Here is a 23,434-nt window from a genome sequence, read left to right on the forward strand (position 1 = left end):
TTGCAAGCCTATTCCCTTACAAAACAATGAGTTTAGTGTAACATTCAAACAGTAATGCTGTTGAAGCAGACCTGTACAAACAGGTAGCTTTATGTAGTGGATCACAAGAAGTGCAAGGATTAGGGGTCTTATTATGAGTTTGGCGGTCTTGGATTGGGCCGTCACGTCAGCACTCCGCTCCAAGACCACCAAACTCATAATGAGACCGCCCGCCAGATTCCAACTTGAATCTTGGTCAGGCGATGCTGTGATGCACCTGGCCCACAGCGGTGCCGTGGTAAGGCTCATATGTGAGCCTTACCGAGGAACAGCAATGGGAACTTCAGTGCATGTTCTTGCGGAGCATGGACTGTTAAGTCCATTCCCTTGCGGAACTGGGGGTGCATGCATATAGGGGGGCACACCATGTTTTCCCCTTGTATACATCCCCTGGTGCAGAGGCACCAGGGTGCCCTGTTACCTCACCACCACACTTTTCATGGCAATCACACCACCAGCGTATTACCAGCCTCACACCGCTGCAAGACCACCAGGGATCACGGATCCCTGGTAATAGCAGTTGTTCTGTTGCAGTCCGACCGCCAATGTCAGAATATGGTGGCTGGACCTCCTCCACGACTACTCTGATCCAGTAGACCGCTGTAGTTATAATAAGGCCCTAAGTAGCTGTGTATCTTCCTGGATCCCCATTAGGCTACATCTGATCAGGGTATTAATATATTGTTTGTGCTCAAACATTCAGTGAGGCTTGGCACCCAATAGAACATCCTCAGACAGACTGCCACTGGGGAGTATGTGACTTTTAACCTATGCACTTTGAGTCGGGCATATGTCATTTAGTATTTTGACATGAGTGACAACAAATACTTTACATATACTCCCACATGCAGTCTCTGCAAGATTCCACACACCTCCCCTTTCACAACAATTAAAATGCAACATACAAAGGCAAAATAGATTGTACAAGGAGAGGCACAATAAAAGCACAGCTGTATGTCGAGTAATACAGCAGATTAGAGTGCATTAGCAACGGAGTACAAATGTAAAGACCATTACAACATTTTAAAAATGGAATTCCATGCCAGCACAGAACAACCAACCACAGCCTACATTGTATCTCTCGCAGAGGAAACCTACTTTACTAATCACTCTTAATCCAGAGTAGCAACCTGATATGCACCATTATTGCAGAAAAAGTAAAAAGGCCTAACTAGGCATGCCTTGTACCTTGCATTCCTAGCAGAATGGCTTAAAAGCCTAGGAAGAAGACCTAACTTTCAACAATTGCTGCTTGGCCTATTCTGTGTATTTGGTACCTTTTTAATACTAAAAAGGTGAATGAACCTAATTACTTGTAGTCCTTAACGGTAGAAGAATGGCATCTCCTCCAATACACTTATCACTCTGTATTAAGAGTATTTTGGTGGTCATTTGTTTTATGCAGCCGGAGCCATGCAATAAAGTGGCTGTGCTCCAACCCAGTGGCGGCGAGTCCATTTGGGCGCTGGGGCGTTGCCTCACCTGCCACTAATGCCACATGTCCCCAGGGCCCATTCATCGTTCGTTCAATCTAATCTGATTATTGTTTGTGTTGTATAAACGCAAGGTGCGGCGCGCCACGCGACGCAGCTGTTCCGAGCTGGCAGCACCTGACCCCGAGGCTCGCCCACTTGGTGATAACTGACAGACAACAAGAATCAGTTGTTTGTGAGCTCAGTAATAGTGTGCATGCTCCGTTTTGGGCATGGTAATTTTTACGACCAGCTCGAACATGCGCACTACTACTCTGCTGCCTTCCCCTTAGGAGAGCGAGGGACCGAGGGTCACTTGCTTCATTGCAGCAGTCCCGGCCCCCCGGTCTCCAAATGGGTGGGGGGCATCTCTGCCCTCTAACCAATCCCTTTCCCAATTCGTCACAGGGGGCGGTTCCTGTCCTATGATGGGTTATGAAGGGGTGGGGTAGAGGGGGACTGCAGGCAGGCGGCGGGAAGCTCAAAAGTGGATTGTGCACAGTTTCTCTCGTTCCCACTGGCTGGACTTAACGCGCTCTGCTGTGCTCAGTGCTCCCAGGCATTCTGAAGAGACACTTCGCAGACTGGAGGAGGTGTGTTGAGAAAACGTTCACATTTTTTAATCTTGAAGCTCCTTCTTCATATTTTTAGTTTACGTTTGTTGCACAATTTACATTCCTGATGTGTGTCTCTTAGAGCGACGCCAGACATTGACTCGGCTCCTAGTCTGTCTCACAGAGAGTCTTTCACCGTTTAGGAGTGTCTTCGAGTGTATGCGAAGTTTTGCGGTGCTGACTGTGTGCAGTGCGGTACACGAACTCCATGATCAAGGGTTCAAGACGTGGCTATGAAACTCCAACAAGCGGAGGTATAATATTCAGAAAAACGGCACTTCAAACACATGCTTTTGTTTATTACGAGTTTAATGTGTTTGTATCTAAGAGGGGTATGAGTGGCTCTAAGAAGCAGTCAACACATTTTTTTAAAAAAACGTTGATCTTGTTTGATTGTATCAGGAGAATTTAAACTAGAGGTACTGTAGGACGAGCAGTGTAAGAGCACCTTACAGAAATCACATGGGTGTTAGTACTACTGTGGATGTAATGCACAATGGTACGAATACAAAAATCAAGCCTGTCTAAAATACACTAGAAAACATACTCCCCCCTCCTTGCCTGAACCCCCTCTCTTCTAATTTTATGTTTCGTTTGTGTGGGTCGCAGGTTGCGCTCCACTTGTTAATTTTTTTTTTCACTAATTGTATAAATAAGCATATTGTCTAAATAAATTCTGTCCGGTTGGACAAAGAACATAGTGTCTATTTAGCATATGTTGATTAGTTGCTCTCTACCTGTTGTCTAGGGACCAGTGTCTTAATGGAGCTACGGCAGCAGCGGTTGCACTGAATTCACTGGGATGCCCGTTGTGCTGGCGGGGATCTCTGAATATGGCAGACAGTCTTCTGCCAGAGGAGCAGAGGCTATAACTTCCATTGAGCTTGCGGGCTAGTTGACCACCCGCTATGCTCTAAATCATCCTCTTTTGCTGCTAAAGTTAATCAACAGCCCTGTGCAAGTTTCTAATTCAACATTTCCTTCTGTAACACAGCTTCAGTTACAACAACTTATATGGAAGGACATGCAGTTAACCACAAATCATTTATGCATGAAGAAACTAGAGGTAGACGTGTAGAATAGAAATTGCACATACATCATCATCACATAAGAATGAAGCCCAAAAAAATAGCTAGGAAACTTTTTAAACGGAGACCGAAATCAAGAGCAAATCCCAAGCTTCGCTATTAGTTAAGCATGAAGGCACACCCATTTCCAAATTATATCCACCTATGGAATATATATGTTCTAAAATCATGAACTATACAAGAGAACAGAAAGAAATAACATTAACAGAAAAGATGTGCACCTCCTCTGTTATTACATTAACCAAAGATTTTCAGTACATTAAATTGACACATTTGTATCTTCCATATAAACGTAGAACTAACCGTATGTAAACAATCATGAGGCAAATTGTTACACACCTTTCATAACCAGACATTATATGTATATGTGTGTATGCAGCAATTTGATGAAATGCTTACAAACTGAGAACATTTGGTTTGATAAAAATGAACCCACAGAGAGTCAGCGCACACCCATTGCAGCAGAACGTCAACTGCATCAACAAGAGAGGTCCATCCATACATAATCATGTTTTGTAAATAAAACTTCCTCTCTTTATTCCCCTTTTTAGTATTACTCAATGATTTCGGAGTAGGATACAAGAGGAGACCTGAATACCTTGCATACACTATTACTTACACAGTGCAACACACCAAGATTAGTTCTAGAAATAATCTTCTGCAATGTGAAAGAATGTCTTCCCATCTATATAGCCTACTACACCCTTCCGTAAGGGATATGTATACCCAAGTATTTAATTGTACAATGATCTGCTCCTATTTTATCAGAGGATCTCATTTTCCTGTGACTATTGTCTTTGTCTCATATGTTTGGCGGCAAATTTATATCATGCATTCCCAAGAAGCAGTTTTTTTTAAACGTATCCTAGTCATATGTCTTCCTAAGAACTTCTGAATTTTTATTTTTTTGTGTATGTGACCTGGTGCATGACTCCAGTGTCCAATCTCTGTCGCTCAACATATGCATCATCAAACAAGAAGAGCATTTTAATAAAGACTATGCTTTTGATGTAAATGTAATTTCTCTTTCAGGGGTGTAGGTCCAGGCTGCAACACCCGAGAAATTGCCGACAAACTTATTGACCTCAAGACTGAGCTTGCAGACCTGGAAAAACGAGAACAAGAACTGGACCAACAGAGGACCTGGGTGCAACAAAGCATCAAAAACGTCACAGATGATGTTTTGAATAGCAGATATCCTTTATATGTGTTAAATCAGTCACTAAGGGCAGCACACACGTCTGTGCCTGCACAGCCAAAACATTACCTCAAAACTGTGTCTCCAGTTGCTGGCCAGAATCTAACAACTTCCTCAGTAAGGGGGGGTCTCCCTTCAGCATAATTGCTGCCTGACAACTACCTATGTAGACAGTTGCTATTACTCTACAGTTACCACCCACCCACCCACCTGCTAGCTGCGGAACGGCACTAGTCTCTAAAGCATGCAGCGTGTCTGACAACATACAGCACCTTAAAAAAAGCACATGTTCTTCCCTAGGCCACCTAAAGTGACACTGAGGTAGAAAATGCAAAACCCAATGTCCCACATTTCACACTGATAACAACCTGTCTGTAAATAGGGTGATATATATGCTTCCTGTGTGTACTGCAAGTGCCCAACTACCTAAACAAGCCACTTGTAGCAATTGGTCACAGCTCATCTCAGAATATAAGCTTAGTAACTCAACCTCACATTCTGATAGATGCCTCTACTAGTAGATTTTTCATCTCTTCAATATCCCAGGTTCCAGACTGAAACTAGAAACTTTCAATAGCTCTTCCGCACCCGTTGTGAGGCCTTGGCTCCACATCAGCACCCTAAATGATGACTGTGCTTAAACGGGACCACTCTGCTACCTTGACTTAAAAAAACAATTCTGTGCCCTTTTATTCAGATCTGGAGCTCGCTCTTTTGTTTGAGAGTGTTTATTCCCCCCAAAAATGTAATGCAAATTTGGTTCAGTTTAGGGATTTCGATATGTTAGGAGGGGTGGGGGCTGGTCCCCTCTGGAGCACCTTTGGGCCCACCTGGAAACTTTGGGACCTGACACAGGTGAGTCTTTCTCGGACGCACTTTGACACAGTACTCCTCCAGTGCTGCCCGAGGTTGTACCAATGCAGACTTTTTCACTGGTGAACCCACCTCCAGCACCGAAGCTGTTGCCTCTCTTGAGGCATCGGATGACAAATGCATTAGCAGCAGTGTCAACTCCAGTGCCTCCAATACCCGCTCTGCTTGGTCCTTCTGGTGATCAACCTCTACCTAAATCCCTGTAGATAGTGCATAGTTCCAGAAGGTGGTTCAGCAACCTACTAGAGGAGTAACCAATGAGAAACGAGCAAGTTGAGTGTGCATATTACAGTATTGGACTACTATGCTTGTCCTCTTTGGGTCACCCTCTGATCCCATAGACCTGCTGGATATTGTGCAACATGACATGGTTGGCAGTAGTGAGGTGGCAGTCATCATACCTCCCTTTCTCAGAGATATGGCTGACTAGCATTAAGGAATGCAAGTTGCCTGGACACGTCTTTGGAGACTGAGATAAAGTTCCTTTCACAGCTTCCCCTCCTTAGGTGACACCCTTTCACTCCGTGATTTGGAAGGCTGTAGAGATTCTAGAACTCCTGTTACATGTGGTGGAGAGCAAATCTGACTGAAAGAAGTTCTGCAGCTGTCTGTATAAGTGTCTGAACAACTGGTGCCTTTTAACAAAGCTGTCTTGGACCCATTGATGGCAGCCTAGGAGATATAGGCCTGCTCTGGGGCAACCTTTATTCCTTTCTCTCCCTCAATCCCCACAAAGCCTGTTAGTGCAGGCTTCAAGCTGTCCAAAAAACGATTTCTTGCACACACAATCCAGAGAGCTCAGGCGAGTAGGGATTCTTAAGAAACTTGAAACTGCTGGGAGGAAAGTTTTTTTGAGTGAGTAGTCTAACCCTAAAATCATTAAATGCCTCCTGAGAAGATACTTCCATGTCTTGTGGGATATGATCATATGGTTATTTTTTACCTACCAGATCCCCTCAAGGAGCACAGTTCGGAGGTGGTCAGGGAGGGTTGGGGTACATAAAAGCACATTATTAAAGCCGGTCCGGACACAACTGACTCTGTTGCAAAGGCTTTTGGGTCTTAAGTGCGTGTTTGTCAACACACCTGGTTAAGATCTTTATGTTTACATATTATGTCCAGGCTACCCTAAAGAGTATCCATTTCCCCCTCAGGTGGGGGAGACAAGGTGAAGCACGGACCCGGCTCCGGCCATCTTGAAGATGGGAAGCCCTGCCCAATCACCTCAGAGGAGCAGGCTAGGGGGTGTACCCACCTCAGAACAGGGACCTATTGGTCCCTGCCTTGCCCTACCTGTACCACCCCTAAATTCAGTATTTGGGGACTCCCTGAACCTTCCTTCCTCAGATCCTGATAAGAAAAGAAGATGAAGAAGAAGAAGACCCGCCGTGCAGCTGCTATCAACAGGACGACACCAACTGACTTGGCCCCAGCCCTACCGGCCTGTCGATCATGGAACATACCCCTGCCTAATCCCGGCGACTCCTGCGGACAGCAACCTTGGGACACCCGGAGGACCTGCCTGCCTTGACCCTCTTAAAGACTGGGACTCCCTTAAGCAGAGGCTCTGCTCAACAAGCATACCCCTGGTGCCAGCCAGGAAGCTCCCGACCAACCCACTCTTCACCTGCCGAGCCCGGCCCGTGCCGGAGTGATCCAAGACCGCGAGGACGTCCCCCCGGCGACTGGGACCCGAGGTCCAGTGCCCAAAGACCCTCCTCGACGACCCCGACGACGCCTGCAGCCTCAGGACAAAGGACCCCTCCGACTGCGACCAGCAAGGGGGTAAGATTTCCCGACCTCAAAAGACACCCCTGAACCCCACGGCCCCCTGTGCCCAACTCCTTGGTGCCTACCCATCCTCCAAGATCCCAACTTACCCCTCGAAGTGTTGGTCGCTCCAGAAGATCCTCCGTCCCCGAGCCTTCAGCCTTTGTTCCCATTTCAAGAACGTCATGGAATAACATTGATTCCCGACGGCTCAAAAGCACCCTGCACCCAGCCGTCCGAGTGCCCCTGGCAGTGCAACCTGTACCCTATCCTACTTCCCCATTTGCCCTGAGCAAGTGATCAGGAGCCCAGCTCCCACAGCTGCGTGGCCTGCTAGCCAGCCGCCACCAACCGAAGGACCCCTGCCTCTCGTTGGATAACATTGGGCCTAACTACCTCTGCACCCGGCTGCACCTGTGCCGCTGTGGGTGTACCAACTGTACCTACCTGACCCTGGGGGACCCCTGAGTCTATGCCCAGAACCTTAACTTCACCAGTCGAGTACTCGCCTGAAAACCGATAACTCACTTTCCTGCCATAGGATAACATTGACTGATTTGACTGTGAAGATTTGAAACTCTAAAATATTCCTATAAAATCAGCCGAGTAACGAATTTTGAAATACTCCCCTGGAATCAGGAGAGGAGCCAGTACTGTACCTTTGAGCCCAGTACTGACCTGCAAAAGTAATTTTAACCGGACTTACCCATAACTGAATTTTCTGCCTTAGGAAACCATTGACTTTTGCTCTGAAAATTCTTCTGTCTACTTTTTCTTTAAAAATCGTACCAACTACTGAAACGTAATTGCTTACCTGTCTTAGATAGAGTTCCCAGTGCTGGACCTAGGAGCCTAGTACTGGATTACAAAAGTAACAAGAACATACTTTACCTGTGACTTGAATTTCCTGCCATAGAATAACTGCCAGTTTTTCACTGAAAAGTTTCTGTCAACTTTGAAAATACCTTTTTATTCCTTAAAAATCATTGCAATAACCAAAACGTTTTTACTAAACTGTTTTCAGCTTAGACCCCAAGACTGAATCTAGGATCCAGTCCTGGGATTACAAAAGTAATCTATAAAGTAATCAACTGCATTTATGTAGAAAAACCCATTGAACTCAATGTTAAATTGTGTTTAGAATTGTGTTGCCTACTACAACCCCTATAGCTGTTTGCAAAGTTTGTTGCCTTTCTGCAAAGTATTCATCCGAGATCACTCATATTGAGAAAAGTATATTTTGATACCTGTTGGTTCTAAAAATAAAACAACTATATCTTTGGATATAAAAACAATTGGCCTGGAGTTCAGTCCTTGAGTGTGTGAAACCTTTTGCCGACTGAGTGTGTTCAACAAATGCTTTACACTGTCCTCTGGTACTGCCTTACTGCTCGACCAAGCTACCACTTTAGAGAGTAAGGTCACACCTGGCTTTAACCTCTCTTATACCTCTGGGGATTGTGGACTCTATACACACTGTACCTTACTTCGATCCAGAATATATATAGGCACTTTCTCACAACATGCTCTTAGCGTAATATGTACGCTGACTGTGACAGTAACAATGTTAGTGGATTGTTCAAAAAAAGGAATTGTCACTCTTTTCAAACAGTCTGCACTTGTGAGCATGAAGACATTTTCCATGGTTTTCAATCTATTATTTCATCCACAGACTCCACGTTGTCGTTGAGGGCAAGAACTGTTAATTTATTGTCCTGCGGTTTCATTGCCATTGCTGTCTGCTCCGAAAGGACTTGTACTGCAATTCTATGGGTTTTCAACCTGACCCAATACTTTCTATTCCGTGATAAATCAATATTGTACTTTAACATTGAGACACACAGTTAGAACCCTGCTCTCAGAAGTTTATGCATTTTCTGTTTAGCTCTTTGTGCTCTCCAGTAGCACAACTGTGGAACTTTCATAGATCTCCAGTCTTGGGTCAACAGGAAGTTATGATTCTCTGTCAACTTTCTACTGTTAATGAACTGAGAGCCTTATTCTTGAAAAATTAAAGTTTGTGTCTTGATTGGCTGTAGGTACACATATTCTTACTATCTAGAGTTGGGCCCATATGTTTACAAGTTGTTTTTCTTCAAATTTGTTTTCGAGTCACAAAATCTGTTGTTACTCCACCCTTGGCCAACAGTGCACCAGGACAAGAACTCCACCTCAGAATGTTTTCTTCTGCCATCAAGTTCAGATATGCAAGTGCTGAACAGTAGAATCTTTCTCTATGAACTTTGAGGGAGTGACCATTGAAACTTTGTCACAGAACACATTTCCTGACTCCAGCGCCAGCTGCGAGATCCTGGTCCCACCAATATGTGGTGTGTAACATGTGCTGGTCCTCCAAGCACATTGTGGCCTCCTGCGCTGCTTCTAAGGCATTCTTGTACAAGAAAACCCTTTAGTAATTTAGTGATGCAGCACCAAGGCTTATCAAAACCGCCACATCTTCAGAAAGGAGGACAGTTTTGGAACTGAAAGGGAGGAAGGAGGCCTGTTGGGGGATGAGCAAGGATGAAAAAGCCCAGATGTTTTGACCTTTACGCCTCGAAGTCTGAGTCCAAACATGAGGCGCCCTATCCTTCCTCAGATATAAGAGGGTCAACCCCCAGCCAGGTCGCTCCCGAAAACATCCCAGTCTGAAGCAAAGCATGCCAACTGAGGCCCCAAGCACAGTCTGAAGAGACACCAACCATCCGATCTTGCAAAACCAGCAGAATCCACTACAAAAAAGAGACCCCTTCAGTGCAGAGAGCCAAGCTGCCCATCTCTCCTAGTCCCAGAGGCACTGGAAAGCTGATCTCCCCATTTGAAATTGCTGCTGAAAGTTTCAGCCAAATCTTACAGAGGTCAGAAATGAAAGAACTCTCAACATGAGATTGAGGTTGAGAGAGGGTCTGCATATGCTTCCCCTCCTGGATGTCCTAGGCTGAAGGCAGAAAGTTATCCACCCCTTCATAAACACACAAGTTCCTTCAGAAATGGGTACTTGCATTAGAAGAAGAACCCTCCTTTTAGTCATCTGCCCCTTCTTTTACCCATTCACGTTTCCCATTCCTAGAAGGATTGGGGGAAGACCATCAGCACACCACCACTGCCGCTTGCCCTTAGGAGTACTTCTTCCCCCCCCCCCCCTCCCACCCTGCCCTCACCCACCTCCCTGGTCTCGCTCCGCACACTCACCTCCACATTCACTTAATACAGACTCTGATCCAAGAAGACTGTGCCACCTTGGGGACCCATATTACGAGCCCTTAGTGCTAGGGGAGGGTGAGGACATGTGGGAAGACTACAGAGCTGATCCTCCTGATGACCTAGACCCTTCCCTCGCAAAGGATTCCCCATCAGACAGCACAACTGCCTACCATGCGGTAATCCAAAGGGAGGTACAGAACCACAGCATTAAGATTCATGTGGCCCAAGGGGAAGACAACCTCTCTGTAGAAACGTCCAGCACAGATGTCAATACAGAATCTCCCTGTGTGCTTAAGAGCATGCTGAAAACTGTAAAGAACCAGTGAAAGATAGTGGCTAATCCACGCTTGGAGAAGAACTTCAAGCCTGCTCCTGAATGTTTCAGTATCCATACAAGATCTGGTTCCCCAGACTCCCTTGTAATCCACACAGCAAGGCTGTGTCCCTTGGCAAAGTCACCTAGGAAAAATCCCCATCTCTTAGAGAAGGCGAGTTGAAGATTAATTCTGCATAGAAGCCTGTGAGGGTTGCTACAACCTGCTGAATCGCCAACTCTGTCCGGTTGCTTTCCCGGTATGCCACTCCACATTGGGAGGAAATGAAGGAGCCTATTAAACACGTTCCTCCAGTCCACAGGAAAGATATGTACCCAGAGACAGGGCTACCAATCCCAGCAGCAGCCCTTTCAAGACATGCCGACTGCCAAGATACTTGGCAGAGTGGATACAGGGGCAACAGGCGATATACGGGGAGAGGCGGCACCAATTAGAGCACCTCTGTCTTCAACAAGTGATCTTCCCACTATTCTCCTCTGACCAAACGACACCTGTTAGGGTAAGACAAAGGAGTTTCCTCCCCAAATCGGAGAAAATTGCCTCTGACAAGTGGGTGCGCTCCATTGTACAGCACAGGTACTGCCTAGACTTCCTCACCAGGCATTCTGTCTTGGCAGCAAATCATCACCTCCTTTATCTCTGGCAGCTAAAGCAGAAAGTGCAGGCACTACTCCCTGAGGGTGCCATCAAGCTGGTGTACCCACATTAGCACGGCAAAGGTGTGTACTCTCTCTGCTGCTAAATACCCAAGAAGAACTGAGTCTTTTAGGGTTGAACCTATTCTTCATGCAGCTAAATCAGTACATCCTGCCTGAGAGCTTCCACATCACCACCCATCAGTATGTCATCACATTCCAACGAGGGAACTTCTCAGTGGTGCTCAACCTAATACTCCTGTTTGCACTTCCCCCATGCATCAATCTCACCACCACTACTTGCGCTTTGTGGAAAGTGGATAACTCTGTCATTTTAAAGGTCTGGCCTTTGAAGTCTCTGTGGCCCCATGGGTGTTCACAAAGTGTTCCCTGGGGGTTATGGCTACAGAAACATTATTCACGTCTTTCTGAAACCTCAGCGACTGACTGATCAAGGGCAATGCCTAGCACACACTCGGCTGTGTCCTTTCTCCACATCCTAGGGTTCACCATCACCACTAAAATTAATCTTCAGCCTCAACAGACCCAACCCTTCTTAGGGTTGATCATAAATGCCCTCACAGGGAAGACTCACCCCAGCCAACGTAAGATGATGGCATTCCAAAAAGCTGCTTCCTGTTTTGTAGAGACTTTGTCCTCTGCAAAACAGGAAGCCGGAGGCAGTAGGGTATAATGACTTCCTGTATTGCAAAAGTGCTTCACAAGGCAGTTGGTGTGGAGGGTGAATGGAAGTAGCTGGTATTGCTAAAGGCCAGACCTCCGTGCTCTCTCAAATGGTGTCCTGTTACCACAGTCGCCTCTCTTATGGGATGGGGGAGCTCACCCCAATTACATGACTGTTCAAGGGTGCCTTCAGCCCACAACTTCAGGGATGCCATTTCAACTACCAGGAACTCTTGACCATCCATCTAGCCCTAAGATCCCTCGCTAAGCCCATTTTAGGCAAAAAGTCTTTCTAAAGAAGAGCATGACAGCCATGTATTACATCCAAAAGGGGGTGGACCCCTTTACTCCACCTGCTTCCACTTGTGCAGGAGATATACACAATGCTATTTGCAGCAACATCCCGCTCTTAGCAGAGCATTTGTCGAACATGGACAAACCACTTTGTGGACCTGCTAAGCAGGGCGCATCAACAAGTCCACAAAAAGCAGCTGAAGCCAACACCTCTTCAAAGACACTTCCTTCAATGGAGCACTCCGACCATCGATCTGTTTGCCACCCTCAAAAACGTAAAATGCGAAAACGTTGCCTTCTAGGTAACCAGTTCATGGATAATGTACTGTGGCTGAATTGGTCTGGGAGATTTGCTTACGCTTTTCTCTCTTTTCCTTTAATTCTGTATGTAGTGAAAAATTAGGCAAGTGTCCATGATCCTCATCCTGGCAGCATCATTGTGGACCAGGCAACCTTGGTACTCAATGCTCCACGAGATGTAAGTGAGGCCACTTGAGAAACCACTGCTGAGGATGGACTCGAGTCAACTCAATCTAGAAATCTGGCTAAACCTTGATTACCTCAAACTCCCAGAGGGGTGTATTCAAATCCTGCAAGGTGCATGAACTCGCCACATGTTACTGTTATGCAGCCATATGGAAACAGTCCACTACTGCATCGGCATGCAAATCAATCTCCCCCCACACCCCACCCCCCCCGCCCTTAAAGTCTCTGTGCAGGATATTATATGTTACTGCTTGCATTTCCAAGAACCTGGATTAGCCTGAACTTGCATCCTTTTATATTTAGAAACAGTTGCAGCATACATACAAAACAGAAACTTTATCACCTTTTAAATTTTTTAAAATACCTCATGGAGGACGTCAAGTCATACCTCATAGTACTGCAGCTTTATGAATAATGTCCTTACAAGGCTAATTGGCCCACCTTTTGAACCCCTACATTCCTGTGGCATACATCTTGGAAGGTGGCCATCACTTCTTTGCGACACATCAGTGACCTATAGGCATTGACCATATAGAAATCCTTTATCAAGGTTCATCCCCAAAACAGAAGTTTAAAAAAAATCGATTTTCCCTTTCTGTGATTTCTGTCTTTGCCTGTGGTTGTTACAGTTTAAAAATTGTAGTTTTAACCTGCCTGTGATTGGATATTTTATCACCTGTTTTGTGTTTTAAACTTGTGTTTTTTCACTGCCCATTATTGCTTCCATTTAACGGTTGAATTGTGGGATTTGCAGTCCAAACTCTGTAGTTTTTTCCCTCTCATTGCTGATGACTTTCAGTTTTCCCTCCAAATTTCTCATTTGCTCTGTGCCAAGACCTGTATGTTAAAACAGTGCACCCCAGACACCATTTTGTGTTCACAAGCCAGTGAAACCAGCCCCCCTGCTTCCCCCCCAGCAACAGAGATATTCTACATCAGAGGGTGCTTCTGTGTAAACTGTGTTGACTATGGACTTTGCACTTCGTTTTTTGGCCAGTAGAGGGAGTAAAGTTTTTATTCAAACAGTATTAGATTTCAAGTTAGTGAGGCCTTTACCTGCAGAAGTCCAAAGTGTGGATTGAACCTGTCTGTCTCCTAGGAAATTCTGAACTGGAAAAGCAGCTTCCAACTCGCTGGCCAGCAAACCTTGTCTGAGGTCGCTGGGACCTTTTATGGTCTGATATTGTTTCGTACATGTGTACACTGATTGGTGGTTGTATCTGATGTTTCTATTGGATTAGGGTTATTTGAGTGTTCTGATTGGTTTCTGGGTCTGTGATTCAATCAATCTAGGTTTGGGACTAGGGCTAGGGTTAGGATTTCTATTGGAAGTAGGGACTAGGGTTTCCTGTGTTATTGGTTGTTGGGAATAGGGTGGGACTAAGGCTAGGGTTAGACGTTTAATTGGAAGTAGCGATTAGAGCTTCTGGTGTGATTGGTTGCTGGACTGGTTGTGGGACTAAGAGTAGGGCTAGGCTTTCTATTGGAAGTAGGGACTAGGGCTTCCTGTGCTATTGGTTGCTTGGACTTGGGGTGGGACTACTGGTAGGGCTAGGGCCTCTATTGTACGTGGAGATTAGTTTTTTTTAGCTGATTGAGTGCTTGGACTAGGGCTAAGATTGGCTGTAAGGTTCTGGTCTCCTATTGGTTCTAGATTGCTAGGGCTAGTGTTGTGATTAGTGTTAGGACTAGGGTTCCCATTGGCTGACGGGGTCACCTGATTACTAGGGCCATAAAAGGCCAGGCTTAGGGCGTCTCAGCCAGGGCGTCAATGCTAAGGGCGGAGAGGACAAGGGCAGTTGCCTGTTTGAGCCTGTTAAGGGCGGAGAAGACAAGGGGAGTTGCCTGTTTGAGCCTGTTGAGGCCGGAGAGGACGAGGGCAGTTGCCTGTTTGAGCCTGGTCGAGACTGACCAGGGTCAGAAATGCTGCCCACTATACATACCTCCATTATGCATCTATATACTTTCAATGTTTTCATGGATCTATATATTTATCACTTTCTTCTAATTTAGCATTTCCAATGCACTTCCCTATTTCTCAGCCTATACTTCGCTCAATATATCCTCTACATCCACTCTTTCATTTATCCCCAAACCCCATACCACTACTATGACCCCCAAAATAACCCTTTCTAGACTCTCTCCTACTCTTCCCCTCCTTGCATCATCTTACACCTCTTTTACTATAATGATCCCCAAAACAAACCTTTGTAAACTCTTCTCTACCCCTTCCCCACCCTTCTCAATCCAAATAAATAGGTAACATATCCACCACTAAAATGACTTTCATGTTTCACCATACTAATTCAACACTAATCCTGATGGGTTCCAGAGTAGCGAGCTACTTGCGCTTCAAAGCCCATCAGGGGTAGCAAGCGCTATATAAATACAAACCTCTTTCCCTTCACTATCCCGCCACCTACCCTTCTCTACCCAAATAACTGAATAACATATCCACTACTCAAATTACTTCATATTTTACTATACTAATTTTCAACACTAATCCTTTATGAGTTCCGGAGTGGCATGCTACTCGCCAGAAAAGCACTTCAACATCCATCAGGGGTAACAAGTGCTATATGAATGCAAACCTTTCTTCCCCTTTTATCCCTCCGCTATCCTTCTCACTCCAAATAACTGACTAATATCCACCACTGAAATTACTTTCATATTTCACCATATTAATTCACCACTAATCCTTTATGGGCTTCATGAATAGCATGTTTCAACACCCCATCAGGGGTAACAAGCACTATATAAATACAAACCTTTTTTCCTCCTTTATCCTTTTACTATCATTCCAAATCCAAATAACTGACTAAACCTATCCACCACTTAAAATGTACTTGCATGTTTCACTATACTAATTCAACACTAATTCTCTATGGGTCCCGGAGTAGCGTGCCACTCGCCGAAAAAGCGCTTTGACGCCTCATCAGGGGTAGTAAGTGATATATAAATGCAATCACAATACAATAATGATAGGGTGATCCTTAGAACTAATCCTAAATTTCTACCAAAGGTGGTCTCTCAGTTTCATATCAACCAAATAATCAAGCTGCCCTTCATCCTGCATTCAGACTCTGTAGTGGAGAGGCCTTTAAACACATTGCATGTTAAAAGGGCACTCGTACTATATAGACAGAACAAGCACATATGCAAAACAAACCACTTTTTTAAATAGCTTTTCCTAAGCCTCATACCGGATAACCCTTCTCTAAAGCTGGCATTGCTAAGCTGATTGTCAAATCCATTCAAACCTAATATGCCAAAATCAAGTCCACACGGACTGCGTCTCCAAAAGCAAATTCTACATGTAAAAAAGGCTCCACTATTGCCTTTTTGGGAAACATTCCTTTTCAGACATCTATGGTCAACACCAAACAGGTTTACTAAACTTAACTGTGTTGGATGTCGAGAGAAAAGTGAGCGGCCCAGAGATCCTGATGCTGGAAATGAATACCTAGTGGTATCGGAGGAACTTTTACTCAAGGCTCTGGACCTTTACAGCCTTGAATAAACAGTTGGGGGAAGGGTTGTGAGCAGGTGTTCCTCCTTTCCAAAGGAGTATTAGTGTCGAAAGATAATTACTGGTTCAAATAACGCACCTAAATCCTGGTTGATTTGAGTGAAAGTAGTTCTTTTTATTCACCACATTGTTATGATCATTTCACTCGTTTTTGTTTTTTCTTAGAGCAAATTTTAGGGAAAGTAAACAGCAGACACGTGTTTCGCCCTATGTGGCTGATAGAGCCAGGGCTTTCTCAAGGCTAGTCTTTACATTCCAACATCACGATATCAACTATTATTCTGTACATTTTCAAGTTATTAGTCAAACATTGTGATTAAAATCCAATTTTTGATGGTCATGAGAAAAGAAGTCCCACGTCGGGTCCTAGGGTAAATCCTCGATGTGTAGTAGTGATTCTATCGTCATTTTAAACATAAAGACGAGGTACCCCGGAAGTAGAATTACTAGCGTTAACTGTGTTGGATGTCTAAGCCCACCAACAGGATTTAGGTGGCCAGACTATCATCTGTTCGCTAGGCACCACTTTGGGGAGAAAATGCTTTATATTCTAAGCAGAACATATTTATCTACAGCAACGCATGCTACAATTGGAAAATATGTTTTCTGTAACAATCTATTCATAGCATGTAGTACTGTAGATTCACATATGCCTACCCTCCCACAGAAGCCAGCGATGAACTCAGATGTCCTTTTCATCTTCATTTGTTCTACAGTCAACAGTTCACAATATCTTTGTCTTCAACATTGAATGAATGAATGAATGTTATTGATCAGTTAATGAAAACTTTTATAATTAAAATCATGACAATAGTCCCAGAGAATTGGGTACAACTTTTCCACTTTGCGAAACTTAAGAAAAAGTTGCTAGTAATTTTAAAGTGCAGTTTGTACAAAAAGCAGCAACGCTAAGTTATGTCCCCAAAAGATTGTAAACAACTGATTACAGCTTTTACCATTTGGCGATTACCCTCCAAAATCAAATACAGCCTTACCATTTATCAAAGGTTAAAAGGATTCCTAGTAATTTTAAAATGTTATTTTTGCCAAAAAGGTAACACCACCAGACTTTATAAAAGCAAATTGTTGGCTTTCTTAATATGATGACATAAGAATTATAACAACAATGTTGTTAATTGCCAGTTACAATTTTTTCTAATGATCCAATGTTGGACCCCTCTGTTGGACCTCACTGTTTACATGGTAATACAGAATGAGGTATAGATAACATTAATCTGCAACAGTAATATACTAAAAGCACAGTCAGTTGTAAAATACCACTAATAAGAGTCTTTAAGGTATTATATGCTCCCTACATGAGGCTGAAAGTACCCTGGTTTCCTTGTCTTTAACATTACACTCCATTGACACTACTCAACCGCTGAACAAGAAAGTATCTGAAGTGGAGTCTTCATTTTAGTGCATTGTGGTCTATGGATGGAGTCGCAAAAGGTTTTGTGATTCGAAAATAACTTGCAACTACACACTAAGAATATATGGTAACAACGTGAGTAATGTTTTCCTTATGCATGCTGATTCCTGTTTGAAACTAACACTGCCTTCGTTTTTGCAGCCAGGACATATTTCAGTAGATATTAATATACGCAAATGTCTTATCTTTTGTTATTTGTTGATTGTTCCCTCGAACTCTTAGCCCTTTCTTTGATGATAAAGCACTGAGGATAATCTTTGGGCGCCTAGGGTTCCAGATTCTGGATTGCCTTAGTGCCCAGCCGAGGAGCAGAACTTACCCACCTCTTATTCGTAAAACACCTGAAAATTAACTCTTTTGTTTACTTTTCCTGGCCCCCGTATCTTACATTCTTGAGACAGATCAGCAAGTTTAAATGTTCTGCGGTCTCATTCAAACTGTGCTGATTACGAATGAGACGAAAGTTGTAATAAGCGAAAACATTGTACATGTAATAGCTTGTAATATGTAGAATCTCTGTTTAGATTCTTTCACTCAGGAAAACCTGCTAAATAAAGATGATCTAAACTCTTTAGTTTGTTTCTGCTAATGTCCTTTGTGTGCAGAGCATTTACTTGTTTACAAGATTTTACAGTTTTTAACTAAAAATGTCAGTCCTGCTCCTAAGCGAGGATAGTCCTTTTTCATATTGGAAGGACAACATATGTTGCTAGTACTTGAATGAAATGAATGAATGAAATGAAATTTTTGATTTGTAGAGTGCATGGCTGCCCGAAAGCGTCCCAGCGCTTGCTTAGGGAACCCGTCCTGGTATTCCCCTGCGAGATAACCCATTACTGGGCATCCCCAAGGTGAAAGCCAGGCATCCCGCTGCGAGGGGCCGTTGTGGAGATTAAGCAAGCTATTGCCCAGAGTTACAGAGTGGGACTCCATGATTGGAATAGGCACCGAGGTGATAATTGTCAGGTCCGGGGAAATTTGAGCCCAAGACCCGCCGAGGCGGGGAATTGAACCCTGGTCCGGGCCAGACCTCTGCATCAGGGTCTGCCGCTCCAACTACTTGAGCCACACTTCTCCACTCTTACTTAAATTCACTTACTTTCTCAAATTGTTCTCCTTCACGGTGACAAGGTAGACAAACTTTGTGTAAAACCAGAAATGTATTTCTTCTAATATTGGGAAACAAGCTTTCTTAACTAGAACAGATACTCACTAAAGAGGCTAATATTGCAGTTTTGCTCTGAAGTCTCTTTCACCAACTCCCACAGCACTTTCTGCTGTAGTATAAATGAGGCTAAGTCCCTGGTGTGAAACTCTTCTCTCATTATTGAGATATGTACTTCTGTATTGAGATATGTACTTAACTTGGAAGTCACAAAATTACTTCTCTACTTAGTCAGCTTAGCAGTCTTCCTTTTTTGATCGATAGGTTAAATAGGGCATTATGAACACCTTTTATTTACAGCACTAGAAAGCAGTAAAAAGCTGAAATTGCCATGTAAACCATCCACATGGAAGGAAGCAAATTCACACTGTCTGGCGATGGTTGTTAAGAGATTGTACATATTGGGCTTCCCACCACTTGCAAAACAAGTAACTGACCAGTGACTTGTGCACAAATCAATAGGTCTTTTTTTGCTGTTGTCACCTTCATTAGTAACAACATATGTCAGTATCCTTAACTTCATGAACGCTGTCATATGTGACCCATGAGGACATCTGCATGTGCTTCAAAGGTGAGTGAAATGTACATCCCTTGAAGTTTTAATGTGATGGATAGTGTGCATTGTAATGGAACATGGTTTCCTCAAAGGTCTTTTTAGTTACATGACTGTTTCTGGGAAGGTCGTTAATAACCTTATGGAAATCTGGATGGGGGAGAGCTTTGGACCCTTGTCTAGCAGTTTCTATTTATGCCTTGAATGTTTTGGGTCTGCAGAAATGATGTGTGCTAGTATGAAAACTCTTGGGTAAAAGTGCTGCACTAAATGGGCAGAATTCTGTAAGTATTTAAAAAAAAATCATGGGTGGGATTGAGATGTATTCTTGTCCTTTCCTTTGAATGGCCCCTTCTTAAAGGAAATAACTTCAGATTTATGGTATTTCTTCCCTTTAGAATCTGTGTTCCTGTTTATGCATAGATAAATAACCCTTTGCTTTTAGGTAATGGATTACTCATGTTGAATTTCTCTTTTAGGGGACACGCTTTTAGCCATTCGAGCTCCTTCTGGCACCCGTTTAGAAGTTCCAATTCCAGAGGTAGGTGATATTCAAACGTTTTACGTAGGGGTAATCGGCCAACAACGCAAGTTTTAAACTGGTAATGATAAAAGAATCGGGGCAAATTAGCCCTTGCGTTCTAGGCTGCAAATTCACCTAACGTAGGCAGAGGATTGGGGTGTAGTCAGGGAGATGCTTGTTGAGACATTAAAAACTGTTGGCTCCACTGACCCTTGACCTTGAATCCACCTGCCCCATCACCTCCCTCCCCCTGGAAAAATCTACTGCGAGAGATGGTTGTTAGATCGTTCGTGGCACAAAGAGTGACACCACTGCTATCCATTCAAAGTCCTCTTCTGTGGATGAGTGCACAAAGTGCTGGCATGAGATTATGGCTGGTCCCTGCAGGAGCCCCGGCACAATAGAGTCTGCCCGGAGCGCAACGTCCTCAGGAGACCAAACAATGCCATGGTGAAACCAAGATATAAACTGTGTCCAAGGCATGGGGAAGAGAAGAAATAGGGCAGCTGTGAACTGGTGATGTATATCTGGATGGCAGAGTGGCATGTGCGCATGCAACGGTTGAACACATTCTCCTAAACGAGTGCAGACAGGGGAGAGCGCATAATATTTGGAGGCCTGTGTGCAGAATGTATGGTTGGCAGAGAAGTATTTGAAAAGTAATAACTCCCGGCTCCTTGATGTGTCTGAAACTACCCTGAAAGAATTGCACTTGAAAGGGAGAGAGCAGGATACCAAGGCAGACCCTGCTATTGTTCGACCAGACTTCTGATTCTAGGTTTGTTGTGGGTACAGTATCTGCCTTAAACTGTATTTTTGTGTTAGATGTGGGAGGACACTAGGATTACCATAGTTCACACCCCAACCCTAGGAGCCCACGTTTAGTGTGGCTGAAGACTTTTGCCATTTTTGAAGTGCCCTGGCACATTGCATTTTGGGCCTGTTTGCAGTGAGGGCACCAGAACTCACCCTCGTCCACTAGTTAGTGCAAGGTATAACTGTGGCATCCCCAAGCACCTCCTCAGACATCTTTGTGCTCCTGCAAAAGATCAGAAGAGGACTGGGCCTATTGTCTGTGACCTGAAAGGAGCCCTGAATCCAGGTCTGTCGGGAAGGGTACTTTGTTTGCTCGGTTCTGCAAGGCTGTTTGATCAAAACCTACTCCATAGTCCCTTCACTTTTTTTAGGATAATGCTTTGGTATATGTTCTAAGGTGAGGAATGTTTGATAAGAAATATTATTCAGAGGAACAAGTTACTTAAATTTGTTGATGCGCATTTTGAGGGATACCCTAGTTAACTGCAGATTCCTCTTTGCCCTCTCACACCTCCCAGTGCTGTGGAATGTTCCTTGTGTAACATCGAAGAACATCTCAAGTTAGTCCTCAACTAGCACAGAGGCTAATCAATGACCACCTGGAACCAGGGGCCTATACAAATATTGACAACAGGGATTACCAGTGGGATACATAATTCCACAGTTAATCAATAATAGTGTTGGACCATTTAATTAAGTGTTGAAAACGTATAATTAAGTCAACAATAACATTTCAAGTAAATGCTCAATTAGTGCTGCAGCCCACTTGTAAAATTAATTTAGAGGCCCTCAGTACATATAATACAATATTCAAGGCACGTACAAGCAATTTAAATATGCCAGTTGGGGGTAGGCCAATTTGACTATGTTTAAAATGGAGAGCACAAGCAATTTACCAATGGTTAGCAAGAGTAAAGTGCACAGAGTCCTATGACCAACAGTTAATGTAGGCACAGATCTGGGGAATACCATGCAAAAGATGGTCATTACTGAAAACATCTGCAGGTTGACGTGTTTCAACCAACTTGTTCTGCCCCTAAGGATAGTTTGGCTTTCTTAAGGACCAAATATGGATCCCAAGATACTTCCAATGTGGGTTTATTTGTATTATTCATACCATCCCACTATGTGTGTGTGTTTCCTACTGCATTCATGCCATACATACTTTCAGGCATGCCACACCTACAAACCTACTATTTGTATTCTTCAGTAGGCTATTTGTTGGGTAAGAGCTATCATTAATAATTTCATATCTGTATGTGCTTTTTGTGTGTCTCTCGGTGAGCACTGCACACTCAACAACTAACAGTGTGGTGAAATTGTGCACAGACTGTGTGAAAGAACCTTTTCACAAGCTTTGCAAACATCTTGGAGATTCGTATCCAATATTTGTGCTTTCACTTATCAATAAGCATACATCTTTTAATTTCTTCACCTATAGAAATACTTTTACTGGTTTAAGCTCTGTGTCTCATGAGATCATTAGAAGCGGGCAGACCTTATTATTACAAAATGATGGAGAAACTTATTATTACAAAATGATGGAGAAACTTACATGTCGCATTAAAGGCATGTTGCCTCATGTTTTTTTGTCGAAGTAATACTCCCCGAGCGCCCTATTTAACTTATGTCTTCAGGATTTGCACCCAGCGTTTTATCTATTTGGCTCAATTGCACCTTGATTGTTGCTTGTAGGTGTTTTTCCTGCGCTATTTCTATTCTCTCAGGTCTTACGTATCACGATTGGCGTACAACCTGCGTGCGGAAGCATGATGACGTCACCCATTATTCCTCGTTATCATCTTCTTTTTAGCCACTCCACCTCATGTTTGTTAGAAAATAGCTCAAACTTCTGTGAAAATAAATACTAATGGTTTCTATGGTGATTAAGAAGCCTAACCTCACTTCGTAATTCCTGTTTATCCAGTGTGCTTTGAAATCAGGGCTGTCTTAATTTAAGAGTTTCATATTAACACAATATTTTCGTAATGTAATTAATTTTAGAAATCCAGACATCATGGACCATTTAAGGGACCTGGACGCAAATATTTTAGAACGCTCCTATTATCATTATTCCTCTCAATGAGGACCATATTAGCTTATGTTGTTCTCGCCGTGCAACATTTGTAAGTGTTGTCTTTATCAATTCAGACTCTATTTAATAACATTTTGTTTACTAATCTTCTGTATTTTCGACGCATCTCACTGCATTGTTATGCAGCTTAGATCTCCAATGTGTGTTGAATGTGGCTACACCTCTCTAGATTCAGGATAGGTAATCTCTGTAGAACCCCCCCCCCCCCCCCCCAGCCCCACAGTATTTAATCATTTAACCCTTCTCTGTGGGTTGTCAGTCTGTAACTCCAACGCTTTTATTTTTCAGAAAGTACTTGACTCTCGAATCTTTGTCTTTGCCTCTAATTGTACAAGCACCACACATATTACATATTTTTCAGTATGTCCCTCAAAGATCTATATTGGTTTGACATCTTAGTTGGGGTCAGTCTACACCTCAAATTACTGGGGTGTTCGCAGATACAAGTTTTTACTTTTCTCATCGTTCTTGCCCACATATCTTAAGAGGCATGGACAGGTGATCACATACACCACCTGTGTTGAGTTACGGTTGGTGTTCCTTATGAGTGTCCATAGATTCTTTATGCCAGGTCTGATGTTTTAGATTGATCTGTTAGGCTATAGACACTGCAGTATTTGCAGGAGTAT

General features: G+C 43.6%; 1 protein-coding gene across 1 annotated transcript in view; it reads left to right on the forward strand.

The window, feature by feature from the left end:
- The window catches only part of E2F4 (E2F transcription factor 4), a 362,041-nt gene that overhangs the window by 198,274 nt on the left and 140,333 nt on the right, over positions 1-23,434 (forward strand). Inside the window, exons 3-5 of the mRNA XM_086947763.1 lie at positions 4,246-4,407; positions 19,346-19,389; positions 19,851-19,912. Coding sequence (XP_086803889.1) covers positions 4,246-4,407; positions 19,346-19,389; positions 19,851-19,912 — 268 coding nt within the window. The remainder of the gene's footprint in view (positions 1-4,245; positions 4,408-19,345; positions 19,390-19,850; positions 19,913-23,434) is intronic.

This window comes from Lissotriton vulgaris, chromosome 12 (genome assembly GCF_964263255.1).
Source record: "Lissotriton vulgaris chromosome 12, aLisVul1.2, whole genome shotgun sequence".
NCBI classification, from domain to species: Eukaryota; Metazoa; Chordata; class Amphibia; order Caudata; family Salamandridae; genus Lissotriton; species Lissotriton vulgaris.